Here is a 27118-nt window from a genome sequence, read left to right as displayed (position 1 = left end):
CTTGTGTTTCTGTACTGTATGTCGCCAGCCAATTGAACCTGGGCCAACTGGTACAAAAATGTGTTGTCTCGCCTGCATCCCTTCATAATACATGCATCATGCATAAAACATGTGAACCGAGACACTATGTGTTGTATTACACAGTGAGTTTTGCTTTGCATAAACAATGTAAGCAGGCCCAGGGCAGAATCCCACTCGAGAGACCCTCTGACCAATAACTAGCCTGCACCACAAATCAACATGACCAAACCAACTATTATATTCTACTTTTTACATCATCTATTAGCATGAGAGATATGACTTTGTCAGACCAAATATGTTGTTTCAAGAATGGTTCTTTTTTTTCTAGACAAATGCAACACCTTCCCAAAATGTTGGACCCTACTCGAACCAAGAAGGACCACTGTAATGTAAAGGGAGATACAGCAAGACTGGCTATCAACAAACAAACAAACATGGGGACAAATAAGGTCCATACTATTTCTGTTACAGTGGATTTTAGAGTGGCCTAACGTTTTACGTCACAGTAAAATTCTTATTGTATGATTAGTATGAGAGTCAGTCTTCAATAACCCAATAACCTTTTGAATTTGCCATTTTATTCTTACAAGCATCTATGGAAACACTGATGTGCATTGATATCCCATTGATGTACATTGATATCCCATTATTAGCGTGTACATTGACATCCCATTGTTAGCAAGGTGGTATCATGAGATAACATGAAACATTTATCAATAAATCTGTCATTCAGCCATAGATCATAGATCCATCTTTAGTACAATAGAATGTCTCACTATGACATGCGTCACTTCCCTGTGCTTTTTGTTCATAGAACACCCTCACTGAAATCTATGAAAGGAACATCATTTGTACAGCCTATTATTCTATTGCTACGGAACAAAATTCTGCTATTATTATGTTATTATGGAGGAACGAAATGTATCCCAATGCCTGTATAGATCTCAACTCTACAGTGTTGTTGTTGTCCGCAATTGTATGGCAATGTGCATTATCGAAAATGGACTGTACACTCCACTCCCTCCCCTCCTTCATAACAGAGGGACTTTGGCACATTTCTTTCCTTTGACGTTAGTCACATCCCCACCCCACCTATCCATTAATCACTACAGTCAACAACCCAACATGACCCACATTGTGACTGGGCTGACTCAATCTCTCCATGAAATCAGGGATTACCATTTGCCACTCAGTGAAATAGGATCGGTTTTCCCATTGCCCCTCTGACCCCGTTCACCACTGCTCCCCGGAGAGCCAAGGAGCCACAGCCCACAGTGCCTTCAGACATTTGTCACCCGCTGGCCACACACTGTAATCGCTGGTACTGCGATTAAAGAACCCAGACCAGTCCTACCTAGTCCTAGTCATTTCTTTGCAATGCAGTGCCCTGTGTTGAATGTCATATCCAGCTGCAAGTCAGAACCTTCATGACCAGCCAATCATAGTTTATATTATTATACAATGAATTCCCTGATTGATTTGACCAAAACATGTTTTTTTTAAAATTCGGAGTGTGTGTGTTATTCACAAATATTGGTAGGTAATTCCCTCTCCATTTTTCTAACCTTACATTTCAGTGAGAAAATGTTCAACAACATTAACATTCATGGTAACAATTGATACACTGATACTCAGTAGCAAAAGATAACGTCAGCCAACTACTCAGTTGCTAAAGCACTGATAGGCCTACTAATTTGGTCCCTGGCAATGAATATCAACACCATCCTTTGCAAACGCTATCCACTTATTTGTTTACATGTGTCTTTAAGCCTGTATCTAATGACAGAGAGTAAACTTGTAGCAATATCTTGAAGACAGTTCCAATTATCATATGTTGGATGACTGCATTGGAAAGTAATTAGCTGGAGTTACAAGCCCCTCGAGACACGAGGAAGAGAAGAGAGAATCTGTTCTCCGCATATGCATTGTAAACTCTCATTTTGTAATTTTATCTTTGAAGAATCCCACTCTTTTCAAATGGTTTCATTTCTGGATTTAGACTTAGGTTAAGACTCAAAGGGTTCTCATTTCTAATGTGCTCCCTTCCCCTCCCAAAATCAACTGTTGGTTGGGTCACACTTTATTTGGATAGTCCGGATAGTCCACCTGCAGATCTACAGATGGTCATACAATCAACAAACTATCTGTTGATAAGCAACTGCTTGCTAAAGTTACATTTAGGGCTGAGGACTTTGGGAAATGACGTGGTAACTGGCCACAAGGGGCAAGAGTGAGCGCTGTTACCTTCAAGTAGGTTTCGATTTTGCTAGGGTGCTGTGGATGTGGATGGGTGTAAGCGTTGGCAAGGGTTGCATGTTCGAATCCAGCGATAGAACATTTGTATTTGTTAAAATTTCGCACTTAATGCCTAAACTCAACCTTAAACACTTTGAAATTTGCCGTTTGGAAGAACATCCAAATTTGATGTTTGAGAAACATGGATGAACGTCTAATTCTGACGTGAGACTTTGAGACCTAGTTGCTGCAAAATATTGGTCTATCAAAAAAGCTGGGATACAGTCTATTCAAATGTCTTATTCAACATCACACTGTTACAAGACATAACATGAGAATAACAAACAATCCAAGAACACAAGGAACATGATGAAGCAACAAACGGTTACACTAAACGCTCCAGCCCTAGGGATGTGCTCTCTCTCGCTCTGTGTGTGGGTGGATCTGGACAAAACCAACCTTTGTGTTTCTCTGTGATAACGCCATGGTGACAGAAGTGGCCGTGGGGTCACACTGGAATAGAGTGACCTAGGGGTCAAGAAGACGATATGATGTATGGCCAGCCAAGCCAGGCCATGGTGAGTTCTAATCAGCTGTGCACACTGAACACACTGGATAGTAGGCAGTAAGGCCGTATTCATATCAGATACAATGGCTTTCCTCTGGGCTTTGTTATAACACACATGCAGGCAAGCACATGCATGGACACAGGCAATCACCAGTCACGACAACGCCCACATAAGATGAGCAGGTGGGAGTACATTATCTCAAGTGAGATAGAATTTGTTCTCGCCATCCATCGCCCCGCGCTACTGTGCGAGACTGATCAAAACCATATCGCCAGTCAGGCGGCAGCAGCTAGTATGTGTGTGGGTGGCTGACTTACACAAGCCAGCTCTGCTCGATAACCTACACAGGCCACTCCAGAGGCAAGCTCATTGAGTTGGTGAGATCTGCCGAGTTCAAGCCTGGAGTGAAATAGTAGTGCATATAGGAGTGCAGCTTGCAAATCCGTTCAGTATTCATATGTTGTATGTGACAGACCGGGGTGTGAAGGTCTGGTAGATGAAGGCTCTTTTCTCTCGTTGGTTGTACAGTTAAGTCATTAGTGCAGAACGTAGCTACAGGTTGTGCTGAATGGTACAGCAGTGAGCTGTGTCGGGAGCAGTTTGGGCCTGATAGACACAACCAGAAAGTGTGTGTGGGTCGCCCAAGACACATCACATAGACAGAAGAGATGGGAGAATGAGGTGCAGAATGAATGAGTGAGTGAGTGAGAGAAACAATGGCTTCTTTTCAACAGAAAATCTGGCCTTGTAAGGCACTCAGTGTGTGTGTGTGTGTGTGTGTGTGTGTGCACTTGTGCATGTGCGAGTGTGTGTGTATCATTGCCGTAGAACAGAACTGTTGAGTAGGAGAGGGGTGGGTGTAGGAGTGGGTGTACAAGTGTCTCATGTTAACTCCTACCCCCTGGCTCTACAGGCTGATTCACAACCAACACACCACCAAGCCTTTTCTCTGACTCGCCATTCTACTTCACAACCAATCTCATACAACTGATTTCTCTGGAAGATAACAATGATGAATTGCAGCTCCAGGCTTTTTTCTTGACTATCGAATGAGAGGTATGGCTTGCATACTATCTGCAGAGAATGAGATGGGGACCACACATACAGCATTATGGAGCTATCAAGCATATTCTATGAGCACAATCAAAAAAACACAATCATAGAATGACAGAATTAAAAGGAACAACCACAATGACATGACACCAACTTGTGTGGTATGACAAAGGTAACGTTCTCAACTGATCTGCTACCACTGTGATTTAAAGTGTAACTGACAAAATATGACACCTTCATAGAATGTTTGGGAATGACGTATAGTAAGGCATTTGTGAAAATTCTATAGCAACAGCTGGAAAGCTTCAGTGCATTAGGTCAATTAATAGACACTGCAGTAAATAAAACCAAATAAAAACATCTGTCCTGTCCAGGACTGGTGTTTGCGCAGACCGGTACGCCATAGCCAATCAGCGCTACAGTTGGCCTATAAGCACATAAGCCACACACGGGCCTGCCATCGTTTACTTTTAACTGGACTGTGTGTTTACAGGCAGCAGCGCAACTTTAGAGCAAAAAATACACCTTAATGGATTTCTGCAAATATGTAAATACAACGGGAGTCCTCTTACATTTGGGAACTTCACAATCCTATTGATCAAACAACCATGAAAAGGTAGGCTCTCTTCCCCTCAGTTGCCAATGTCACGATCGTCTAATGAATAAACGGACCAAGGCGCAGCGTACTCTGAGTTCGACATCTTTATTTCCTGAAACTTACAAAACAAAAAAAAGAAACAAACAATGAACCGTAACATAAGAGGTGCAACATGCACTAACTCCAAACAAGATCCCACAAAACACAGTGGGGAAATGGCTGCCTAAATATGATCCCCAATCAGAAACAATGATAAACAGCTGCCTCTGATTGGGAACCATACCAGGCCAACATAGATATACAACAACCTAGATAACCCACCCTAGTCACACCCCGACCTAACCAACATAGAGAATAAAAGGCTCTCTATGGTCAGGGCGTGACAGCCAATGCATATCATCAACTAATGCTAGCCAGAGCTGGATGAGCTAAAATCTAACGAGGAAACATTAGATAAACCTTCTCAAACTTTTTCAACTAGTTGGCAGTCAAAATTTCACTGATAAACAATGGCGGAATAGTTGCCTGCACGTCCTTCTGCAGCTTGCCCTCCAATGCATTTTTGTCCCAACCCACGTTTTGACAATTAAATGGGAACTTGCCTGCACGCCCAACACATTTGATTGACAACTAAGAGATAAGCTAACTGTGGATAACAGTCATTCAAGTTCAGCATAGCTGGCTAGCAAAGCGATTCACATTTCTTGCTAGCTAACCAAATGAAACCGGCAGCATCTCTAGCTGTAGCCAACGAAAAACGATATGAGGGGAAAAAGTTGGTCACTCACCCTCTCCTCCAATGACATGACATCCTCATATGGATTTCACATGTCTCGGAATACAGATATGCATCTGTTGGTAACAGATACCTTAAATAATCTGGTGTGACCACTATTCGATTCCTGCAGCGCGACACATCTCCTTCGCATAGAGTTGATCATGCTGTTGATTGTGGCCTGTGGAATGTTGTCCCACTCCTCTTCAATGGTTGTGCGAAGTTGCTGGATATTAGCGGGAACTGGAACACACTGTTGTACACGTCAATTCAACCATCCCAAACATGCTCAATGGGTGATTCGTCTGGTGACTATGCAGGCCATGGAAGAACTGGGACATTTTCAGCTTCCAGGAATTGTGTACAGATCCTTGCGACATTATCATTCTGAAACATGAGGTGATTGCGACGGATGAACAGCACGACAATGGGCCGGATCTCGCCACGGTATCTCAAATTGCCATCGATAAAATGCAATTGTGATCGTTGTCCGTAGCTTATGCCTGCCCATGCCATAACCACACCGCCACCATGGGGCACTCTGTTCACAGCGTTGACATCAGCAAACCGCTCGCCCACATTACGCCATATGGCTGTGTTTGTGTGGCAGGTTTGACATACTGCAGGTTGGACATACAGCCAAATTCTCTAAAACGACGTTGGAGGCAGCTTATGTTAGAGAAATTAACATTCAGTTATCTGGCAACTGCTCTGGTGGATATTGCTGCAGTCAGCATGCCAATTGCATGCTCCCTCAACTTGACATCTGTGGCATTGTGTTATGTGACAAAATTTGATGTGCAAATTTTAGAGTGGCCTTTTATTGTCCCCAGCACAAGGTGCGCCTGTGTAATGATCATGCTGTTTAATCAGCTTCTTTAAATGCCACTACTGTCAGGTGGATGGATTATCTTGGAAAATGAGAAATGTTCACTAATAGGGATGTAAACAAATGTGTGCACAAAATTTGAGAGAAATAAGCATTTTGTTCGCATGGAACATTTCTGGGATCTTTTATTTCAGCTCATGAAACATGGGACCAACACTTTACATTATACTTTATATTTTTGTTCAGTGTAGATACGCTAGCCCAGGGCTGTCAAACTCAAACAGCACATGGACCATCTTAAAAAAACACAATGAATTCTCGGGCCAGACATTTATTTTTTACAACTGCTACCCAAACTGGCCATTGCTATATTAAGAAAATACGGCCCTTTAAAATGTCCACTTATGTACATAGGATGCTGTATAAATCATTTTAACATATTAAAAAAGAGATAAATAATATTTGTCCAACCTTTGCTGCTATGCTTGCAGAGGTGCATAATATGCTGCAACCCTTACTCATTCAAGGTTTTTTATTTATTTTTATTATTCTACATTGTAGAATAATTGTGAAGACATCAAAACTATGAAATAACACATATGGAATCATGTAGTAACCAAAAAAAGTGTTAAACAAATCAAAATATATTTTATATTTGAGATTCTTTAAAGTTGCCACCCTTTGCCTTGATGACAGCTTTGCACACTCTAGGCATTCTCTCAACCAGCTTCATGAGGTAGTCACCTGGAATGCATTGCAATTAACAGGTGTGCCTTGTTAAAAGTGAATTTGTGTAATTTCTTTCCTTCTTAATGCTCCAAGGAAGGGGAGTATACAGAAGATAGCCCTATTTGGTAAAAGAGCAAGTCCATATTATGGCAAGAACAGCTCAAAAAAGCAAAGAGAAATGACTGTCCATCATTATTTTAAGACATGAAGGTCAGTCAATACGGAACATTTCAAGAACTGAAAGTTTCTTCAAGTGCAGTCGCAAAAAACATTGAGCGCTATGATGAAACTGGCTCTCATGAGGAACGCCACAGGAATGGAAGACCCAGAGTTACCTCTGCTGCAGAGGATAAGTTCATTAGAGGTACCAACCTCAGAAATTGCAGCCCAAATAAATGTGAAGCATTTCAAGTAACAAGAGTTCAAGTAACAGATATATCTCAACATCAACTGTTCAGAGGAAACTGTGTGAATCAGGCTTTCATGGTCGAATTTCTGCAAAGAAACCACTCCTAAAGGACACCAATAATAAGAAGAGACTTGCTTGGGCCAAGAAACACGAGCAATGGACATTAGACAGGTAGAAATGTGTCCTTTGGTCTGGATTTCAAATGGGAGATTTTAGGTTCCAACCGCCGTGTCTTTGTGAGACGCAGTGTTGGTGAACGGATTATCTCCGCATGTGTGGTGGTGTGGGAGTGCATGGCTACCACAGCATTCTGCAGTGATATGCCATCCCATCTGGTTTGGGCTTAGTGGGACTATTTTTCAACAGGACAATGACCCAACACAGGCTGTGTAAGGGCTATTTTACCAAGGAGAGTGATGGAGTGCTGCATCAGATGACCTGGCCCCCACAATCCCCCGACCTCAACCAAATTGAGATGGTTTGGGATGAGTCAGACCGCAGCGTGATGGAAAAGCAGCCAACAAGTGCTCATGTAACGGATGTGAAATGGCTAGCTAGTTAGCGGTGGTGCGCGCTAATAGCGTTTCAATCGGTTACGTCACTCGCTTTGAGACCTTGAAGTAGTGGTTCCCCTTGCTCTGCAAGGGCTGCGGCCTTTGTGGAGCGATGGGTAACGACGCTTCGTGGGTAACTGTTGTTGATGTGTGCAGAGGGTCCCTGGTTCGCGTTGGGGCGAGGGGTCGCCATAAAGTTATACTGTTACATTGATGCTGTTGACCCGGATCACTGGTTGCTGCGGAAAAGGAGGAGGTCGAAAGGGGGGTGAGTGTAACGGATGTGAAATGGCTAGCTAGTTAGCGGTGGTGCGCGCTAATAGCGTTTCAATCGGTTACGTAACTCGCTTTGAGACCTTGAAGTAGTGGTTCCCCTTGCTCTACAAGAGCCGCGGCTTTTGTGGAGCGATGGGTAACGATGCTTCGTGGGTGACTGTTGTTGATGTGTGCAGAGGGTCCCTGGTTCACGCCCGGGTTGGGGCGAGGGGACGGACTAAAGTTATACTGTTACACTCAGCATATGTGGGAACTCTTTCAAGACTGTTGGAAAAGCATTCCAGGTGAAGCTGGTTGAGAGAATGCCAAGAGTGTGCAAGGCTGTCATCAAGGCAAAGGGGTAGCTATTTGAAGAATCTCAAATAGAAAATATATTTTGATTTGTTTAACACTTTTTTGCTTACTACATGATTCCATATGTGTTATCAGTTTTGATGTCTTCACTACTATTCTTCAATGTAGAAAATAGTAAAAATAAAGAAAAAAATGAGTAGGTGTTCTAAAACCTTTGACCGGTAATGAATATATATATTTTGCACTGTATGGATCACCGGTGCGGTTGAATGCAGCATTGCTGTAAGGTGCACTCAAAATATATTAGGCTTCTGCTCAAATGTTGCTGTAATAGGCCTAGATGTTTCTGTTTTCCATGGTGTTTGTTGCAGGTCTTGTTTTTTGGTTATAAATGGTCAAGCTTTAAAAACCGACTGCAACATTTTATAGTAGCCTAGCTCAGACTGTGACATGTGTCTGTAAGCTTTCTCTCCGCTGTTACCCGGACACATGAAAGCAGCGGAATTGAAGTTGAATTCAACAATGTGAGCGCATCTGGCTGTACTTCGTTAAAGTAGCTGACTCAAATGTTGACTCATTTATACGCACTTGTGTGTCCTATTCGGCCCATGGGCATTGTGTTTGACACATGTGCGCTAGCCTATTAGCCACGTTATGACTGACTTGTGGTCATTGCCCTTGCTAGTTTGATTGTATTGACATTCCCAGCCTTATTACACCTTGCCCAAACCGGCTGCGCGCGTACGCTATCGTGCATACATTTATTTTGCCCCCCCACACCAAACGCGATCACGACACGCAGGTTCATCGTTTAAATTATATGGTGATCGCATCTAAACTTTCAATGTATTACCGGCAAAACAGTTTTCGTCTTTCTATCACCCACGTGGGTATAACCTATAAACCAATGAGGAGATGGCACGTGGGTACCTGCTTCTATAAACCAACGAGGAGATGGGAGAGGCAGGACTTGCAGCGCGATCTGCGTCAGAAATAGGAACGACATCTATTTTAGCCCCTGGTGTCGCAGACGCTCAGTTGGCGCGCGCAAGCAGTGTGGGTGCAATAATTGAATAACATGGGTTTCTAAATTTATTTTGCGACGCTCGCGCACGCGACGTGTCCGGTCTGGTCAGCATGTTAGTTATAGTTGTCCGTTTTGAAACTGAAACTGTGCATTCTGAATGGGTCGTGGCAGCAAACAATGTACCAGGCCAGCTGAAATCTACAACCTGACAGCAATATTTTTGGACCACCAAGAAATGTATTGGTAGTCCAAAATTATGACCTGGCGGCAGGTAGCCTAGTAGTTAGAGCGTTGGACTAATAACCGAAAGGTTGCAAGATCGAATCCCCAAGCTGACAAGGTAAAAATCTGTTAATGACAGTTAACCCACTGTTCCTAGGCCATCATTGAAAATAAGAATTTGTTTTTAACTGACTTGCCTAGTTAAATAAAGGTAAAATAAAAAATAAAAAAATTGGTGAGTTATATGAATCATGCATTGAACTGCATCCATCTATTCTGCCAAAAATGCCTTACTGTAATTCATGGAATTTTGAGTAAAATATAACCCATTTATAAAACCTCTTAAAAAGTTGGGTTTGAAGCATAAACTGTGAATTTAATGTTTTTGACTGATATTATGATTGTCTGTTTGTTTCACATCCAAAATGTAGTTAAAACACTGTCAGTTCCACTTTAATGAGATGTACACTAAAACAGACACCATTTTGTTATAACACAACACCTAACACATAGCAACCACTGCCCTTCGCTCCCTTATTATCTAATAAGTGAAAACCTCGCATGGCACTATGATTTGTGATCGTGGCAGAGACAGTGGAGACATTTTTTACAGTACATTGTGCAACACTCAGCCACAAATAGAGGGACAGCAGCACAGCGTCTACAGATGTAGGATCTTAATTTGAACCAGTTTGCTTCAGCAGGAAAATAATCCTACAGCAACAGGAAATGTGAATTATTATGTGGATTATAATGAATGGATTTTTTTTAGAACCTCCAATACACTACAAGTTTGCACTTCCTGTTGTGCAGGAAATTTTCAGCAACAAAAGAGTGATCAAATTAAGATCTTACATCTGTAGGCACCATGCCATCTTTAATCATCACCTTAATAAGGCAATGGGTTTGAGTCACATAATATTATGGGCTTGTTATATGCAAGAAAATGGGTTTGAGTCAAATTAAATTAGTTACATTTGTCACTTGCGCCGAATATAAGAGTTGTAGACTTTACAGTGAAATGCTTACTTACGAGCCCTTTGCCAACAATGCAGAAATATAAAATAGTAACACAAAATAACAATAATAAGGCTACAGTGGGGAGAACAAGTATTTGATACACTGCCGATTTTGCAGGTTTTCCTACTTACAAAGCATGTAGAGGTCTGTAATTTTTATCATAGGTACACTTCAACTGTGAGAGGCAGAATCTAAAACAAAAATCCAGAAAATCACATTGTATGATTTTGAAGTAATTAATTTGCATTTTATTGCATGACATAAGTATTTGATCACCTACCAACCAGTAAGAATTCCGGCTCTCACAGACCTGTTAGTTTTTCTTTAAGAAGCCCTCCTGTTCTCCACTCATTACCTGTATTAACTGAACCTGTTTGAACTCGTTACCTGTATAAAAGACACCTGTCCACACACTCAATCAAACAGACTCCAACCTCTCCACAATGGCCAAGACCAGAGAGCTGTGTAAGGACATCAGGGATAAAATTGTAGACCTGCACAAGGCTGGGATGGGCTACAGGACAATAGGCAAGCAGCTTGGTGAGAAGGCAACAACTGTTGGCGCAATTATTAGAAAATGGAAGAAGTTCAAGATGACGGTCAATCACCCTCGGTCTGGGGCTCCATGCAAGATCTCACCTCGTGGGGCATCAATGATCCTGAGGAAGGTGAGGGATCAGCCCAGAACTACACGGCAGGACCTGGTCAATGACCTGAAGAGAGCTGGGACCACAGTCTCAAAGAAAACCATTAGTAACACACTACGCCGTCATGGATTAAAATCCTGCAGCGCACGCAAGGTCCCCCTGCTCAAGCCAGCGCATGTCCAGGCCCGTCTGAAGTTTGCCAATGACCATCTGGATGATCCAGAGGAGGAATGGGAGAAGGTCATGTGGTCTGATGAGACAAAAATAGAGCTTTTTGGTCTAAACTCCACTCGCCGTGTTTGGAGGAAGAAGAAGGATGAGTACAACCCCAAGAACACCATCCCAACCGTGAAGCATGGAGGTGGAAACATCATTCTTTGGGGATGCTTTTCTGCAAAGGGTACAGGACGACTGCACCGTATTGAGGGGAGGATGGATGGGGCCATGTATCGCGAGATCTTGGCCAACAACCTCCTTCCCTCAGTAAGAGCATTGAAGATGGGTCGTGGCTGGGTCTTCCAGCATGACAACGACCCGAAACACACAGCCAGGGCAACTAAGGAGTGGCTCCGTAAGAAGCATCTCAAGGTCCTGGAGTGGCCTAGCCAGTCTCCAGAGCTGAACCCAGTAGAAAATCTTTGGAGGGAGCTGAAAGTCCGTATTGCCCAGCGACAGCCCCAAAACCTGAAGGATCTGGAGAAGGTCTGTATGGAGGAGTGGGCCAAAATCCATGCTGCAGTGTGTGCAAACCTGGTCAAGAACTACAGGAAACGTATGATCTCTGTAATTGCAAACAAAGGTTTCTGTACCAAATATTAAGTTCTGCTTTTCTGATGTATCAAATACTTATGTCATGCAATAAAATGCTAATTAATTACTTAATAACTCATACAATGTGATTTTCCAGATTTTTTTTTTAGATTCCGTCTCTCACAGTTGAAGTGTACCTATGATAAAAATTACAGACCTCTACATGCTTTGTAAGTAGGAAAACCTGCAAAATCGGCAGTGTATCAAATACTTGTTCTCCCCACTGTATATACAAGGAGTAACGGTACCGAGTCAATGTGCAGGGTTACGAGGTAGTTGAGGTAATATGTACATGTAGGTATGGGTATAAGTGACTAGGCAATCAGGATAGATAATAAACAGAGTAGCAGCAGCATATGAAGAGTGAAAGTGTGTCTGTGTCAGTGGTGTCAATATCCATATGTGCGTGTTAGGTGTTTGTGTGTGTGTGTGAGTGTATGAAGTGTGTATGTTGGGAAAGTCAGTGTAGTGTGTGTGGGTAGAGTCCAGTGAGTGTGCATAGAGCTGGTGCAAGAGAGTCCGTGCAAATAAAAGGGGTCAATGCAAATAGTCAGGGTGGCCATTTGATTAACTGTTCAGAAGTCTTATGGCTTGGGGGTAGAAAGAAGCTGTTCAGGAGCCTTTTGGTACCAGACTCGGCGCTCCAGTACCGATTGCCGCGTGGAAACAGAGGGAACAGTCTATGACTTGGGTAGCTGGAGTCTTTGACAATTTTTAGGGTCCTTCCTCTGACATCGCCTGGTACAGAGGTCCTGGATGGCAGGGAGCTCGGCCCCAGTGATGTACATGGCTGTACACACTATCCTCTGTAGCGCGGATAGTGATGTTGTGCATCACTATCCGCGATGTTGTGCACAATATTTTACTGAATGTTTTTGGAATGTTATTATCCTAATGTTATAAAAATCTTAGCTTATGTTCTGGGAATGTTCCCGGTTTGCTGGGATGGCAATGTAAGATCATGGGTTTGAGTCTCATGTAAGTAGCTGTGTCTACCAGCCCGTCAGCCGTACCCAAGCTAATGCCTTGGCTTTAGCTTAAGGGGCTAACACATCTTTGCTGTGCACCGGAGACCTGGATTCAAACCCAGACAGTCACATTTACATTAGCCAGGGCCAAATGGTAGAATAATGACTTCTGGTGTGGGGACTAGAGAGACAGAGAATATCTGATGTGTTTCCTTGAAGGCTGCACAATAGTAGCCTTGTAAGTACCAGACTGATTACTGCTGAATGTAAGCTCGCGAGACATCCAGATGTCCGATGTACGATGTTAGCGCAATAGAGTCTAAAACAAAACATATAAAGGAGATGGATGAAGGCCATTTATCTTTGGAATCTTCCTGGAAGTGCTCTATTGCCATTAGTTCCGAGGACTGGCCCTCTGCCTCTTACTAAACCAATATCAAAGAAGCTCATTATGAAGTATAATTGGGGTATTACTGAGACACTTGACTTAAGGGAGTGAAAGAGAACAATAGGTTTGCATCTATACATATGGACCAGCACATCTCCTGACCATTTCTTATCAAAGTGTCAGAAATCACCCAAAAGGACAGGTCATATAAAAATGACAAATGATTCAACAAAAATAACAAACTTAAAAATCAACTAACGTTTAGTGTATCTCCTAACAAATGTTTAGGAATCATATTGAAGTTCAATACATTTCAATGGCTCACACAATATGCTTTATGAAATATACCCTCTCTTAATCTTCCTCAAGAGGGCCAAAACGTTGATCGTGTGTGTGTGTGTGTGTGTGTGTGTGTGTGTGTGTGTGTGTGTGTGTGTGTGACAGAGTAATTGACCTTTTCAAGTCTGTATGTACCAAAAGGGCATTTGAACACATAGTGACGCCTTGGTTGGTCAGACTGAACGAGTTTAATTGACTCTTGGCCCTGTGCTTGTTATAGCGTTCTGGTGTTCGGCAGCAGAGCCCACGCACGTCCCTGAAAGCCCGGCGGTATCTGACGTACTCAGGGGATGTGGGAAAAGGTAGAAGGTTGGGTAAGGGCTCCCCAGAGAGAGGGAGGGAGGGATAACATCCAATCAAACCTGCATTGCAGTATTTAGGCTACACAGTAATTTTCCCCATGATACTGTAACATCACAGTATGACTTTGGGTACTGTAAAATTCAGCGACCACACAACCCAGTATCACAGATTATTGTGAAACAGACACAAATTACTTATTGCAGGCTGTCACGTTGTATAAAGGATTGAAGACAGGCGCAGGAATACGTAATAGGGGATTTTAATACTCCACACAAAAATACAACATGCCATGAAAGGCACGGGGACGAAGCCCAAAACAAACACGTATACAAAACACAGGGATGTAACCCAAACAAAAGAGCGAGGTAAAACCTCTAATAAATACACGGGACGAGACCCATACTTAGGTTTGCACATTTTGGGGAATATTCAGAGGTGGAAACTTTCCGTGGGAATTAACGGGAATATATGGGAATTAACGGGAATATATGCAAATTCATATTAATACCATTTAAATGTAGATGTTTTTTACATTGGATATATTTACCCTATCATATGGAGACAGAAACATAAACCTTTTACCTTATCATAAGTAGACATAATTGCAAATTATTAAATCCTTCCAATAGAAATTTTAAAAACAATTTGGTTACGAATTGAACTTTAATTAAATGAGTTGACTCTTCACATGGGATGATTTCACTGAACAACAAAAGAAAGGGAATATTGAATGATCCCCAATGATCCATCGCATCTCCCAAACACGTTTTCAACATACATCTGTAAAATGATAGTCTAGAAACTAAAGCTTTGGTTGTCTTCCTCTCAGGCTTCCATTTCTTCTCCCTGGACCTCCTCAATGTCCACCTCTTGAACATCAGACTCTGAGGCCTCATCTTCACTGTCACTTTCCAACCTTGTTGACCATGGCTCGTTGTCAGGCTCAAAAAGCCTCAGATTTGCCCGGATGGCCACCAATTTTTCAACCCTTGTATTGGTCAGCCTGTTGTGTGCTTTGGTGTGTGTGTTCCCAAACAAGGACCAGTGGCGCTCTGAGGCGGCTGATGTTGGTGGAATTTGGAGGAAGATGGAGGCAACAGGGGAAAGAGCCTCAGATCCACAAAGTCCCTTCAAACAGGTGGCTGATGAGATATGTTGGCACGACTGCCATATTGCATCTCCATCCAGAAGCCCTTGCTTGGAAGTGTACTTCGCCAGACTGCCAAGAACCTTGCCCTAATCCAGGCCAAGGTGGTGAGACACGGTAGTGATGACACTATAGGCCTTGTTGATCTCTGCCCCAGATAGGATGCTCTTGCCAGCGTACTTGGGGTCCAACATGTACGCTGCGGTGTGTATGGGCTTCAGGCAGAAGTCTTCACGCTTTTTGATGTATTTCAGAACAGCAGTTTCCTCTGCTTGGAGTAACAGTGAAGTGGGCAGGGCAGTATGGATTTCTTCTCTTACATCCAGCAAATTAATAGATAAAGCATGTCTGGTTGGAGGGGTGTATGCTGGGCGAAGAACATTCAGAAATCTCTTCCAATACACATTGCCTGTGAGCATCAGAGGTGAACCAGTTGCAATCACAGCTCGAGCAAGACATTCATCAGCATTACTTTGACTACGCTCCTCCATTGAGTCCAAAATAATTCTGATTTCAGGAGGACCATTAGCTGTTGTTATCGATAAGGTGTCTGATTCATCATTTTCACCTCAAATAGAAGTAGAGGGACTTGTGTCAGAAGTTGCTTGTTGGAACTTATTATTTTTATTATTATTTTGCATCTTTGTTGCATTCTTCACTTATGATTTGGCACAGTATTTTCAAATGTACACAGCTTTTCCTTCTACATTAGCTGCAGTGAAATGTCTCCACACATCAGATAGTGCCAGTGGCATTTTCCTGTAAAATACAATTCCATGTACAGATAAATAGTTAAGCCGTTAGATTAAACAACTCCTTTTGTAAGATAAATGTTTTAAAATTAAACATGTATGGAAACAGGTGAATTAACACTCCTCAGTTAGCAGGCTCAAGCAAGGTTAAACCCACATGAAGCAAAACCTAACTAGCAGAAATTGTTAAGTTATAAATTATTTAAACACACTTTCCTGTAGGCTACTATTTACTAGTTAACAAAAAATCATGTATGTCATTAAAATATATTCACCCACACAGTATTGTAATTAAAACCTACCAGAAAGCATGTAGTCCTTGGCTCAGACAGTGTAGCAGCGTGGGCTCAATTGCATCTCATTAGTGTGCAAGATCTTGGGAATCAGCTGTATATGTGATGGAAGAGTACACTGCACATGTGATGGAAGAATGCACTGTGCATGCAGAGGGTTTGAATTCCATTGAATTGGGGATAGTTTAACCAAAATTGCCTTATGTGTATCCCACAAAAAAGGTTCACTGTTATAAGCTAACTTTTTAAAAAGAATTTAAGCAAAATTCCCCAAATTCCAGGGCTTAACTTCCCATGGAAAATTTCAGGAAAAATTCCGGAAATTTACCGAAAGGTTTGCGACCCTTTGCAACCCTACCTGTAATAACAATACATGGGGCGAGACCCGTAATAAAAAATGCACAACAATACACGGGACGAGACACGTAATAACAAGTGCACAATACACGCAGCACGAAAGCCGAAATAACAAAGCACAGGTACTCACAGACCAACGGACATGGGAACAATAACCGACAAGACAATGGTGAACAGAGGGCACATATATACAATTACTAATCAGGGGAATTGGAATCAGGTGTGCGTAATGAGACAGTTCAGTGACGCCTAGAGGGGTGACGTAGACCTCCGGAACTGGTACACGGAATGAGCAGCAGTACCGGGGGAATCCATGACACAGGCACACAAAAAGTAATTGTATACAGTGCACTTCAATCACAGATACAGACTGAGGTTACTTAAGACAGAAATGATAGGAGGGATGTTGGTTGGGGAGGATGGGTGGGCGTGTAACGTAAGGGTCTAGAAACCCAAACGTTGCATGTTTGAATCACATCATGGACAACTTTAGCATTTTAGCAACTTTGCAACTACTTACTACTTTTTAACTACTTAGCTAGCATGTTCGCTAACACTAACCCTAAACATTTAAATACTTAGCTAGCATGTAACCTAAGTTTAACCCTTAACCCTAACGTTGGCCACCTAGATAACCTAGCTAACGTTAGCTACAAACAAATTGGAATTCGTAAGAAAACTTTGTATAACACGTGAGCAGGCAGTAGGGGTGTGTGTGTGCGCACATGTGTCTACTGTATATTCATGTGTGCGCTTTACTCACTAACCTGTCACGGGTGCCTCTATGTCTAGCAGGTTCTTCTCAGCCCTCAAGATGGCCGCTCCCTCTCCGATGAGTCTGAGGGCTACGCTCTCCTCCACGCGGCCCTCCTTGGTCAGGTGGCCTTTGAGCACGTCCACTTTGGGCTTCCCATCACTGTCAAACACCTCCTTGGCTGTGAGCCGGTGACTTGGCGGGAAAGGGACAGCTGGAGAAGAAAAAAGAGGAGAACAGTTAGTCCAACAAACCCACAGGTACAAAAGACCTTGCATGGAAAAGAGTGAGGACGAGTGCAATGGTGGACACCCTCTGATCCCAAAAGGAGCGAAGAGGATTGAGTCAAATAAGTCACAGGTACAGTTGTATCACTGAATAAGGTCCTCCTGTGTTTTAGATTAATTCTGTGTGAAAATAGAACAAAAATGGCTTTGAAATGAGTGTATTTTGTGCAAGGAAATCTCTTTTGGAGGAAAGATATCTGGGTAGGTGTCAAGGGAAACATAACACCTCTCATCACATGCAACAAAACATATTGGTGCTCACAACTAAATGTGTGAATACATCTATTTACGATTTATTCAAATAGTAAACAAACTTTGATGTCAAGAGGAAAATAACTTAAAATAAAAGTAAAATGTCTCCCTTCAAAATAATTTAAGAGTGCTTTCAGCAATTATCAAACTGAAAACCAACTACCAGTGTAAAATACACGAATTAGCACTTTGAAATGACAAAAATGATCAACGCTAACATTTGGTAGACTCTACCTAGCAGTTATTGTGTGTTGCTGCTGCCTGCCGCCTACACATAATCCTATCAAAAGCTCACTTTCCCGGCCTTATGGGGAGCATCTTAATTATTGACTAATTACAGTCACCCACAACAATACCCTTCATTTGAGGAAAGCAGAAACAAGGAATTCTATGAAAACACATTTTGACATGGCCTAACAGCTGTACAGTACCAAGTAGGTACACCACCCTGATAGTCAATTGCAAATTAGCCACCAAAATATGACGTGGATTCACTAACTAAGCATTTTCACACCATCAGAAAATAGGAAATCATGTTAATTAAAATCCCAGAGAAGCATCAGGTCTAAAGAGAGATTAATGTGCTGTGCAAGTAGGGGTGGGGGAGATCCCACAGACGGGGCAATGATTTCCCTAAGGTGACATCATCGGTAATCAGACCTCTAGCGCACCTCTATGTCACACTGTAATGAATGAAAGAATAGAAAAAGGTAATTCATTATCGGGCTTAATTCTATATACCAGGTGTGCTACCTTAGACTGCACAGATCTATTGGGTAGCGTCCATGTTCTCAACCCCTCTCCTGAAGTGTGCACTTGAACACTTCCCGTCGTGGTGGAAACTCCCTCCTGCCAATACTTACACCAGTCTAATGGGGCGGCAGCGTAGCCTAGTGGTTAGAGCATTGGACTAGTAACCGAAAGGTTGCAATCCCCGAGCTGACAAGGTACAAATCTGTCGTTCTGCCCCTGAACAAGGCAGTTAACCTAGGCCGTCATTGAAAATAATAATTTGTTCTTAACTGACTTGCCTAGTTAAATAAAGGTAAAATAATGCTTTAAAATCAATGACAGGGAGTGTGCAAGTGCACACTTTGGGAGAAGTGTGGGTGAATTGGGAAGCACCCATAGACTCCTCTTTCAGTAGTCTCTCTCGACAGACATTCATATGATACAAGAAAGCAGAGCGAGATTCCCAATATGGCTCGCAAAATTAGCCTTCTCTTTCAGTACCTCTGCTCATTCAGCTTTAATCCAGACAGCCATCATGGACACTGACTGAAACAATTGACAAGCCAGTCAGACAAACTATTCCTACCCCACACCTTCAGTTCAGTAGCCTACACCCCTGCACAGTCAACACTCATCTGTGTGGGTGTGCGTCAAACCCCAGCCAGTGCCTCAGATAGGGTTACCACTGGCCCCCGGCTGGGCCACTTCTCAGCACCTGCTGTGCAACTCTAGCCCTGGGCTTAAAGTGACAGTCTGTCTACATGCAGCTTCCTGTCTGTCATGTTGAGCTGTTGTACCCTGGCTCCTCCGCCCCAGGCTCCTGTCTGTCATGTTGAGCTGTTGTACCCTGGCTCCTCCGTCCCAGACTCCTGTCTGTCATGTTGAGCTGTTGTACACTGGCTCCTCCGCCCCGGCCTCCTGTCTGTCATGTTGAGCTGTTGTACCCTGGCTCCTCCGCCCCAGGCTCCTGTCTGTCATGTTGAGCTGTTGTACACTGGCTCCTCCGCCCCAGGCTCCTGTCTGTCATGTTGAGCTGTTGTACACTGGCTCCTCCGCCCCAGGCTCCTGTCTGTCATGTTGAGCTGTTGTACCCTGGCTCCTCCGCCCCAGGCTCCTGTCTGTCATGTTGAGCTGTTGTACACTGGCTCCTCCGCCCCAGGCTCCTGTCTGTCATGTTGAGCTGTTGTACACAGGCTCCCCCCCCCCCCCCACTTTCCACCATTTCTGCTACACACATGTACTCATAACTTTACAGAGTGGGAAGGAACTCAGTATGCTGCTTCCTGGGAACAGTCTGTGTGTGGTGTGTGTGTGTGTGTACTCCGCGTTCATGCATGTGTGTACCCATCAGTGCAATGACACAGTGATTGTTGGATAGTCTTAATCTTACAGGCATCTATACACCAGGTGTGCTACCTAAGACTGCACAGATCTGTTGGGCAGCGTCCAGGTTCTCAACCCTTCTCCTCAAGTGTGCACTTGGAACACTTCCCACCGTGGTGGAAACTCCCTCCAGCCAACACTTACACCAGTCCAATGCTTTAAAATCAATGCTCCCTTGTAAACAGCTTTGAAGTTACACTTATGTCAGGATATCACTACATTAATTTGACTACAACAACATGCTTTTTCCCCCCAAAGTGTGTATATGCACAAAATGTAAGCAGAGCTTGCACTTAAGGACCAATGGAAGGGTTCCAAACAAGAAAACTCTTGTTACATACCTGGCAATGCTGACCGAGCTACAGTACCAGTCAAAAGTTTGGACACACCTACTCATTCAAGGGTTTTTCTTTCTTTTTACTATTTTCTAAATTGCAGAATAATAGTGAAGATATTAAAACGATGAAAAAAACACATGGAATCATGTAGTAAGCAAAAAAGTGTTAAGCAAATAAAAATATATTTGAGATTCTTCAAAGTAGCCACCCTTTGCCTTGATGACAGCTTTGCACACTCTTGGCATTCTCTCAACCAGCTTCACCTGGAATGCTTTTCCAACAGTCTTGAAGGAGTTCCCACATATGCTGAGGACTTGTTGTCTGCCTTTCTTTCACTCTGCAGTCCAGCTCATCCCAAACCATCTCAATTGGGTTGAGGTTGGGTGATTGTGGAGGCCAGGTCATCTGATACAGCACTCCATCACTCTCCTTCTTGGTCAAATAGCCCTTACACAGCCTGTTGGGTCATTGTCCTGTGAAAAACAAATTAAAGTCCCACTAAGCGCAAACCAGATGGGATGGCGTTTCGCTGCCGAATGCTGTGGTAGCCATGCTGGTTAAGTGTGCCTTAAATTCTAAATATATCACTGACAGTGTCACCAGCAAAGCACCCCCACACCATCACACCTCCTCCATGCTTCACAGTGGGAACCACACATGCGGAGATCATCCGTTCACCTAAAGAACAGATTTCCACCGGTCTAATGTCCATTGCTCGTGTTTATTGGTCCAAGCAATTCTGTTCTTCTTATTGCTGTCCTTTAGTAGTGGTTTCTTTGCAGAAATTCAACCATGAAGGCCTGATTCACGCAGTTTCCTCTGAACAGTTGATGTTGAGATGTGTCTGTTACTTGAACTCTGTGAAGCATTTATTTGGGCTGCAATTTCTGAGGCTGGTAACTCTCTAATGAACTTATTCTCTGCAGCAGAGGTAACTCGAGGTTTTCCTTTCCTTTGGCGGTCGTCATGAGAGACAGTTTCATCACAGTGCTTGATAGTTTTTGCGACTGCACTTGAAGAAACTTTCAAAGTTCTTGACATTTTCCAGATTGACTGACCTTCATATGTTAAAGTAATGGACTGTCGTTTCTCTTTTCTTATTTGAGCTGTTCTTGCCATAATAAGGACTTGGTCTTTTACCAAATAGGGCTATCTTCTGTATACCCCACCTACCTTGTCACAACACAACTGATTAGCTCAAATGCATTAAGAAGGAAAGAAATTCCACAAATTAACTTTTAACAAGGCACACCTGTTAATTGAAATGCATTCCAGGTGACTACCTCATGAAGCTGGTTGAGAGAATGCCAAGAGTGTGCAAAGCTGTCATCAAGGCAAAGTGTGGCTACTAAAATATATGTGTATTTGTTTAACACTTTTTTGGTTACTACATGATTCCATATGTGTTATTTAAAAGTGTTGATGTCTTCACTATTATTCAACAATGTAGAAAATAGTATATAAAAAAAGAAAAACCCTTGAATGAGTAGGCGTGTCCAAACTTTTGACTGGTTCTGTAAATCAAGTGCTCCTAGTATTTAAATCCATGCCTATAGTAGAATGAGGTAAAGGGCATTCAGTATTGAAATAAAAGTGCTGAAAACACGTTGGCTCACTATTAAAAGAGAAGATTAAGGCCAAGCTATTGGATGAAAAATACCGACGTTCTGGCGTAGGTACAGCCGACTAGCTAGCTAACGCTACCTAGCATTTTTTGTAAATAAATTTAAAAAATAATAATAATACATACCTATACATACATATACACTTGATACTTGGGGTCAAATATCAATATATCATCCAAAAATAATCCCCCCAATGATGAACCCCCCACTGGCAACTGTGATTTAATGTTGGCCTAACTGCTTTTGACATACTTTATGATGATTGACATTGAAGTCTCTGTCTTTTATGTATTGCCCATTTCTAATTATCAATCCTGTCCTTTCTTAATCCACCCTCGATAGTTGATTCGGAAGTTTTTCAAAATCCAATTAATTAGGGTATATTTCAATTTCGAAGACTGTCATTCGGAATGGCACACACTCCTGTGTTCCAGCACTTCAGGACTGTGAGAGTACAGCAGACTGAGTTGGTCGAGCCTGCCTGCCTGCCTGTACGCCTGCCTGGTTGCCTGCTTGCATGGTTGCCTGGCTGATTACTAAGTATGACTCAAAACTGGGCTCCATTAGCTGATAGCTTTAATTCATTTCAGCATTACTCAGCCCCCCGCCATGTAACCAGGCGATTGGTCTAGAAGGAGCAAAATTGGTCTGCATTCATGTGAAGTCTGAACATGCCCTTTCACCACGACTTAAAAGGGAATTTCAATGAAAATGGATCATTTGATATTGTACATTAGGTACAGTAATTAGGTACAGTAATTCATTCATTCAGTAAAGGACCATCAAGGATCACACCTCATTTCTCCAGCACCAATCAATCCACCAAACCTGTCTTGCCCCGGCCTTTTTTAACCCTCACGTTTAAGTAAAATAGACCAACCCCAGGATTCAGTCCCCTGTTCACGAGCAGTCAGCTTTCAAGACAATAATCTACTGGACCAAGAGACTAGCCTGTTGCTCTGCAGGACAATACTGTCGTTGCCGTCAGATCTAATTTACCTAACTTTAAGTGCTATGAGTCTCTTTTCTCCTGATGGATATTTCTCCCATCACAATGCAGTGGGACTGTGGGAGTAGAAAATGGCTTTTGGCAATCATTGAAAAAGTAGGTGCTTAATTGGTAAAAAGCCCAATAACAGTTTAAACTCAGGAAAGCAACAGGCATGCTTAAGAGCCATTGCTCCAATCTGAGCCATTTCCACCATTAGATAGAAACGCTATCCATCTCCCGCTTGCGTAGCAAATTAATACTATGCATTATTCAAACGACACCCCCTCATGTATTTTGAATGCATTATCTATCTCCCCCTCATGCATTATTTGAGGCACTCCAGGGAACAGTAACTAATTCCTTTCCACAGATTAAAAGTATCATTCAAAAGGCTGATTACAGGAAGCCATGTTGGTTACACTGGGGGTCGGTACTTTTCACATTGTGTAACAATCACTTCAGCTCTAAGGTAGGAGTTTAATGACGTTGCAGAATAATGATTCATCAGAAGACAGGATGGAAGACTGGTGGATCACTGGTGCATAAATTGTGATGCATGACACTTGGGGTGCATCTCAATAGTCTGAAGTCATGTGAAGGATACCGGACAGATTTCAGCAAATTGAAACTGCAATGCATTATTATATTGCAGCACATAAGAGTAATTTACATTTTTGGCCAATAAAAAAATCAATGCTGCAAGATTCTTGTCTAGAGCTCTATAATGACATTAGTCAGATGACTACTTTCACTCCATTACCTCTCTGCTACTTTCACTACATTACCTTTATGCTACTTTCGCTACAGTACATTATCTCTCTGCTACTTTCACCTCATAAACTCTGCTACTTTCACCACATTACCTCCATGCTACTTTCACTACATAACCTATCTCCTACTTCACTACATAACCTCTCTGCTACTTTCACTACATAACCTCTGCTACTTCTACTACATAAGCTCTTTTCTACTTTCACTACAATACCTCTGCTACTTTCACAACATGAACTCTTTGCTACTTTCACTACATTACCTTTCTGCTACTTTCACTACATTACCTTTATGCTACTTTCGCTACAGTACATTACCTCTCTGCTACTTTCACTACATAAATTCTTTCTACTTTCACTACATTACCTCTCTGCTACTTTCACTACTTAAACTCTTTACTACGTTCACTACAGTACCTCTGCTACTTTCACTACAGTACCTCTTCACTACGTTCACTACAGTACCTCTCTGCTACTTTCACTACAGTACCTCTCTGCTACTTTCACTACATTACCTCTCCTACTTTCACTACATTACCTCTCTGCTACTTTCACTACATCAACTGTCTGCTACTTTCACTACAGTACCTCTCTGCTACGTTCACTACAGTACCTCTCTGCTACTTTCACTACATTACCTCTGCTACTTTCACTACATTACCTCTCTGCTACTTTCACTACATTACCTATGCTACTTTCACTACATTACCTCTCTGCTACTTTCACTACATCAACTGTCTGCTACTTTCACTACATTACCTCTCTGCTACTTTCACTACCTTAATGAACTAAAGTACTGCTCTCCAACTGGCTTTTAAAGCGATAATCAGCAGTAGAAACAATAATAAAGCGGTGTCCCCACCCCTGTTTTGGTAAAAAGCTGAGGGATGGGGATGGAGAAATGTAACCACTCTCAAATTCATAGACAGAGCTATGGATGCAAGGACGTCCATGATATACAAATTTGAGTATTAACCATGTTTTAAGGCTATTTAATGTTTGTTTACATTTACTTTGTTTACAAACATTACGGTAGGTTCTGATGGGGTACATCAGTTGAACTTAGCTCATGAGAAATGTATACGTTGTATACAGTACTTCAAGAATCAGTGGGTACATATTAGGCTTGGCAGTGTACCGTATATACCGGGTTATTTGGAAAAAGCCACGGGATGGTTTTTCCAATACCGTCAATACAGTTGAAACAACAATATATTGAAAATGTTTTAAAACATTTGAATATTTGTGGCTACTTTTTAAGTAAATACTTGCAGTCAAATTGTGCAATACGTTAGGAGATAAAGAACATTGCTTTCTTCATTTCACCTGTCACATTTTTATGAAGCTTACAGTAGTCCCCAGTCAGATGGTGTTTGTTGTCACTCACTGTTGTGCAGTATGCGCCAGGTGATCTAATTAAGAGTATGGAATTCACAACTAAATGTTTGCAATTCAAGCTAAGTTAACTGTCTAAAATGTGTTAAATGCTCAGCAGTTGTGCATTTGGTTTGCTAATTCAGTAGCTAGTTAACTATTTAGCTAAGTGGTTAGCTTCTTACAAAATCAAGCATTCACTTGGTGACAGCAGAGAATCCCCTCCTGGATCAAGAGCCTTGCTGGCTAATATTTGTTTTATGCGTGCAGCAAACTGTGAGTAGCATTTTTTTTGTTACTTGTATAGTTGTATAGTTTAGGTCATAAACTGTACAAAATGTTTGCAATGCGCTAGTTAGCATTTAGATAGCATTCTCTATGGGATTTGACATGTACATGTTAGCATTGCTAACCTTCGGGTTACAGAGTATCAGTGGGTTTTGAAAACAGCACCCCTTGTGTTCAGCGCGGAATATCCCGGTATGGCACAAGGTCGGTATTACAATCTGGATACCGCCCAAGCCTAGTACATATCATTAATTTATTAGTCCAAAAATGGATGTAGCAACTACTGATTTCCCCTTTAAGTGGCATATGCTCCAATTACAAGATGCTGGATATGTGGTTGTTCCTAGAATATTTCAATATCTCTAACTGGTCAAACTGCTTTCTTATCCAGAACCCCTATACTATATACATTGATGCATATGTAGCCATATAATTACATACAGAATGTGAATTAAAGGATCTCTATGCATGTAGCCTACATGATTCAGTAAATATGGCCCAAGCTCACCGCGTTCAGTGCACACAGTGAGACGCACAATATACATACACATAACATACATGTCTTGAGGGGGGAAGAGTCTTGATCAACATAACATAGTGGGACTCAATCATCTGGCCCTGTGGGGAAAAATTGATTTCCCACAGGACCAGATCTTACCTCGATTCATTTTCCCAGAAGCTCAGCAATAGTTCTGTACGAGCCCCATAGGAGAGACCAGTGAGGATCATTTGCTCCCAAAGCAACTACTATAGAGCACGTCATTCGTATAGGAGGCAGACTGAACTGTTTTTAATCTATAGAAGAAAATAATGGATGGAACAAACAAATGATTGCGCCGTAACAGTAGATTATATATTGTATGTACAAAGAATGCTTTTTAGCATTATGATCAGTCCAAGCAGTACATTTTCCTTTTTCTAAAATACAGGGGTTTATATCAGTACTTGAAATGATTAAATGAGCAACGTTCAGCGTTCATGCTCAGTACTAGACACGAAATAGGAGAAAAATACGACCAGTTCCTCCACATTAAACTGAAATATCTGAACCTGTCCAATAAGAATGTTATGCCTTACTGAACATGGACCAGATGTCTACACCTCCCTCCCTCCCTACCCTTTTCTCACTCCCTTGTTGTTGGCATCTGACTGAAAGCTGTATTCAGCAGGCAATAGCAATAGGTTATGCCCTTATCTCAAACTCAAATGATATTGAATATCTATTGAAACCACTGCACAGACACCCACTTCGCTAATGCAGTAGCATACAACCACATCACACATACCACTCATGTTTCTATATCGCCTTTTATGGGTGATGGAATGGGCCATGAACTATTTTCTTCTTTATAAGCTGCAGGCCTACTTATTGTAGAGTTTCCAGAGGCAAATATGAGCACAAAAATACCCATGTATTTAGGCAGTGTGTGTAGATGAAGTCAGCATTTCGTTCTCTGTACACTCACTGCACAAGTAACATGAGCGAGCATCAGGAAAAAATGAACGCTCCCATTGTTATCGACTAGGGAACCCTGACTGTCTGTAGGTGTCAATCAAATTACAGTTTACAGCCAGTATCCAGCCCAGGAAGCAGCTTTATTCTATGGGTCTCAAACCAAGCAACATAACTGTGGCTACACCACCTTCACCACCAATGCCCCAGGCAGAGTGTCTGAGCAGAAAGATACCACTTGGCAAAAAGACAATTG

At 42.2% G+C, this 27118-nt stretch overlaps 1 protein-coding gene across 1 annotated transcript in view; it reads right to left on the bottom strand.

Annotated features, from left to right (window-relative positions):
* The window catches only part of LOC120049598 (serine/threonine-protein phosphatase 2B catalytic subunit alpha isoform), a 145604-nt gene that overhangs the window by 57734 nt on the left and 60752 nt on the right, over positions 1 to 27118 (bottom strand). The window contains exon 2 of the mRNA XM_038995891.1: positions 17383 to 17583. Within this exon, the coding sequence (XP_038851819.1) occupies positions 17383 to 17583 (201 nt within the window). The remainder of the gene's footprint in view (positions 1 to 17382; positions 17584 to 27118) is intronic.

This window comes from Salvelinus namaycush, chromosome 6 (genome assembly GCF_016432855.1).
Source record: "Salvelinus namaycush isolate Seneca chromosome 6, SaNama_1.0, whole genome shotgun sequence".
In the NCBI taxonomy this organism is placed as follows: domain Eukaryota; kingdom Metazoa; phylum Chordata; class Actinopteri; order Salmoniformes; family Salmonidae; genus Salvelinus; species Salvelinus namaycush.
This window is presented reverse-complemented; position numbering and strand designations above follow the sequence as displayed.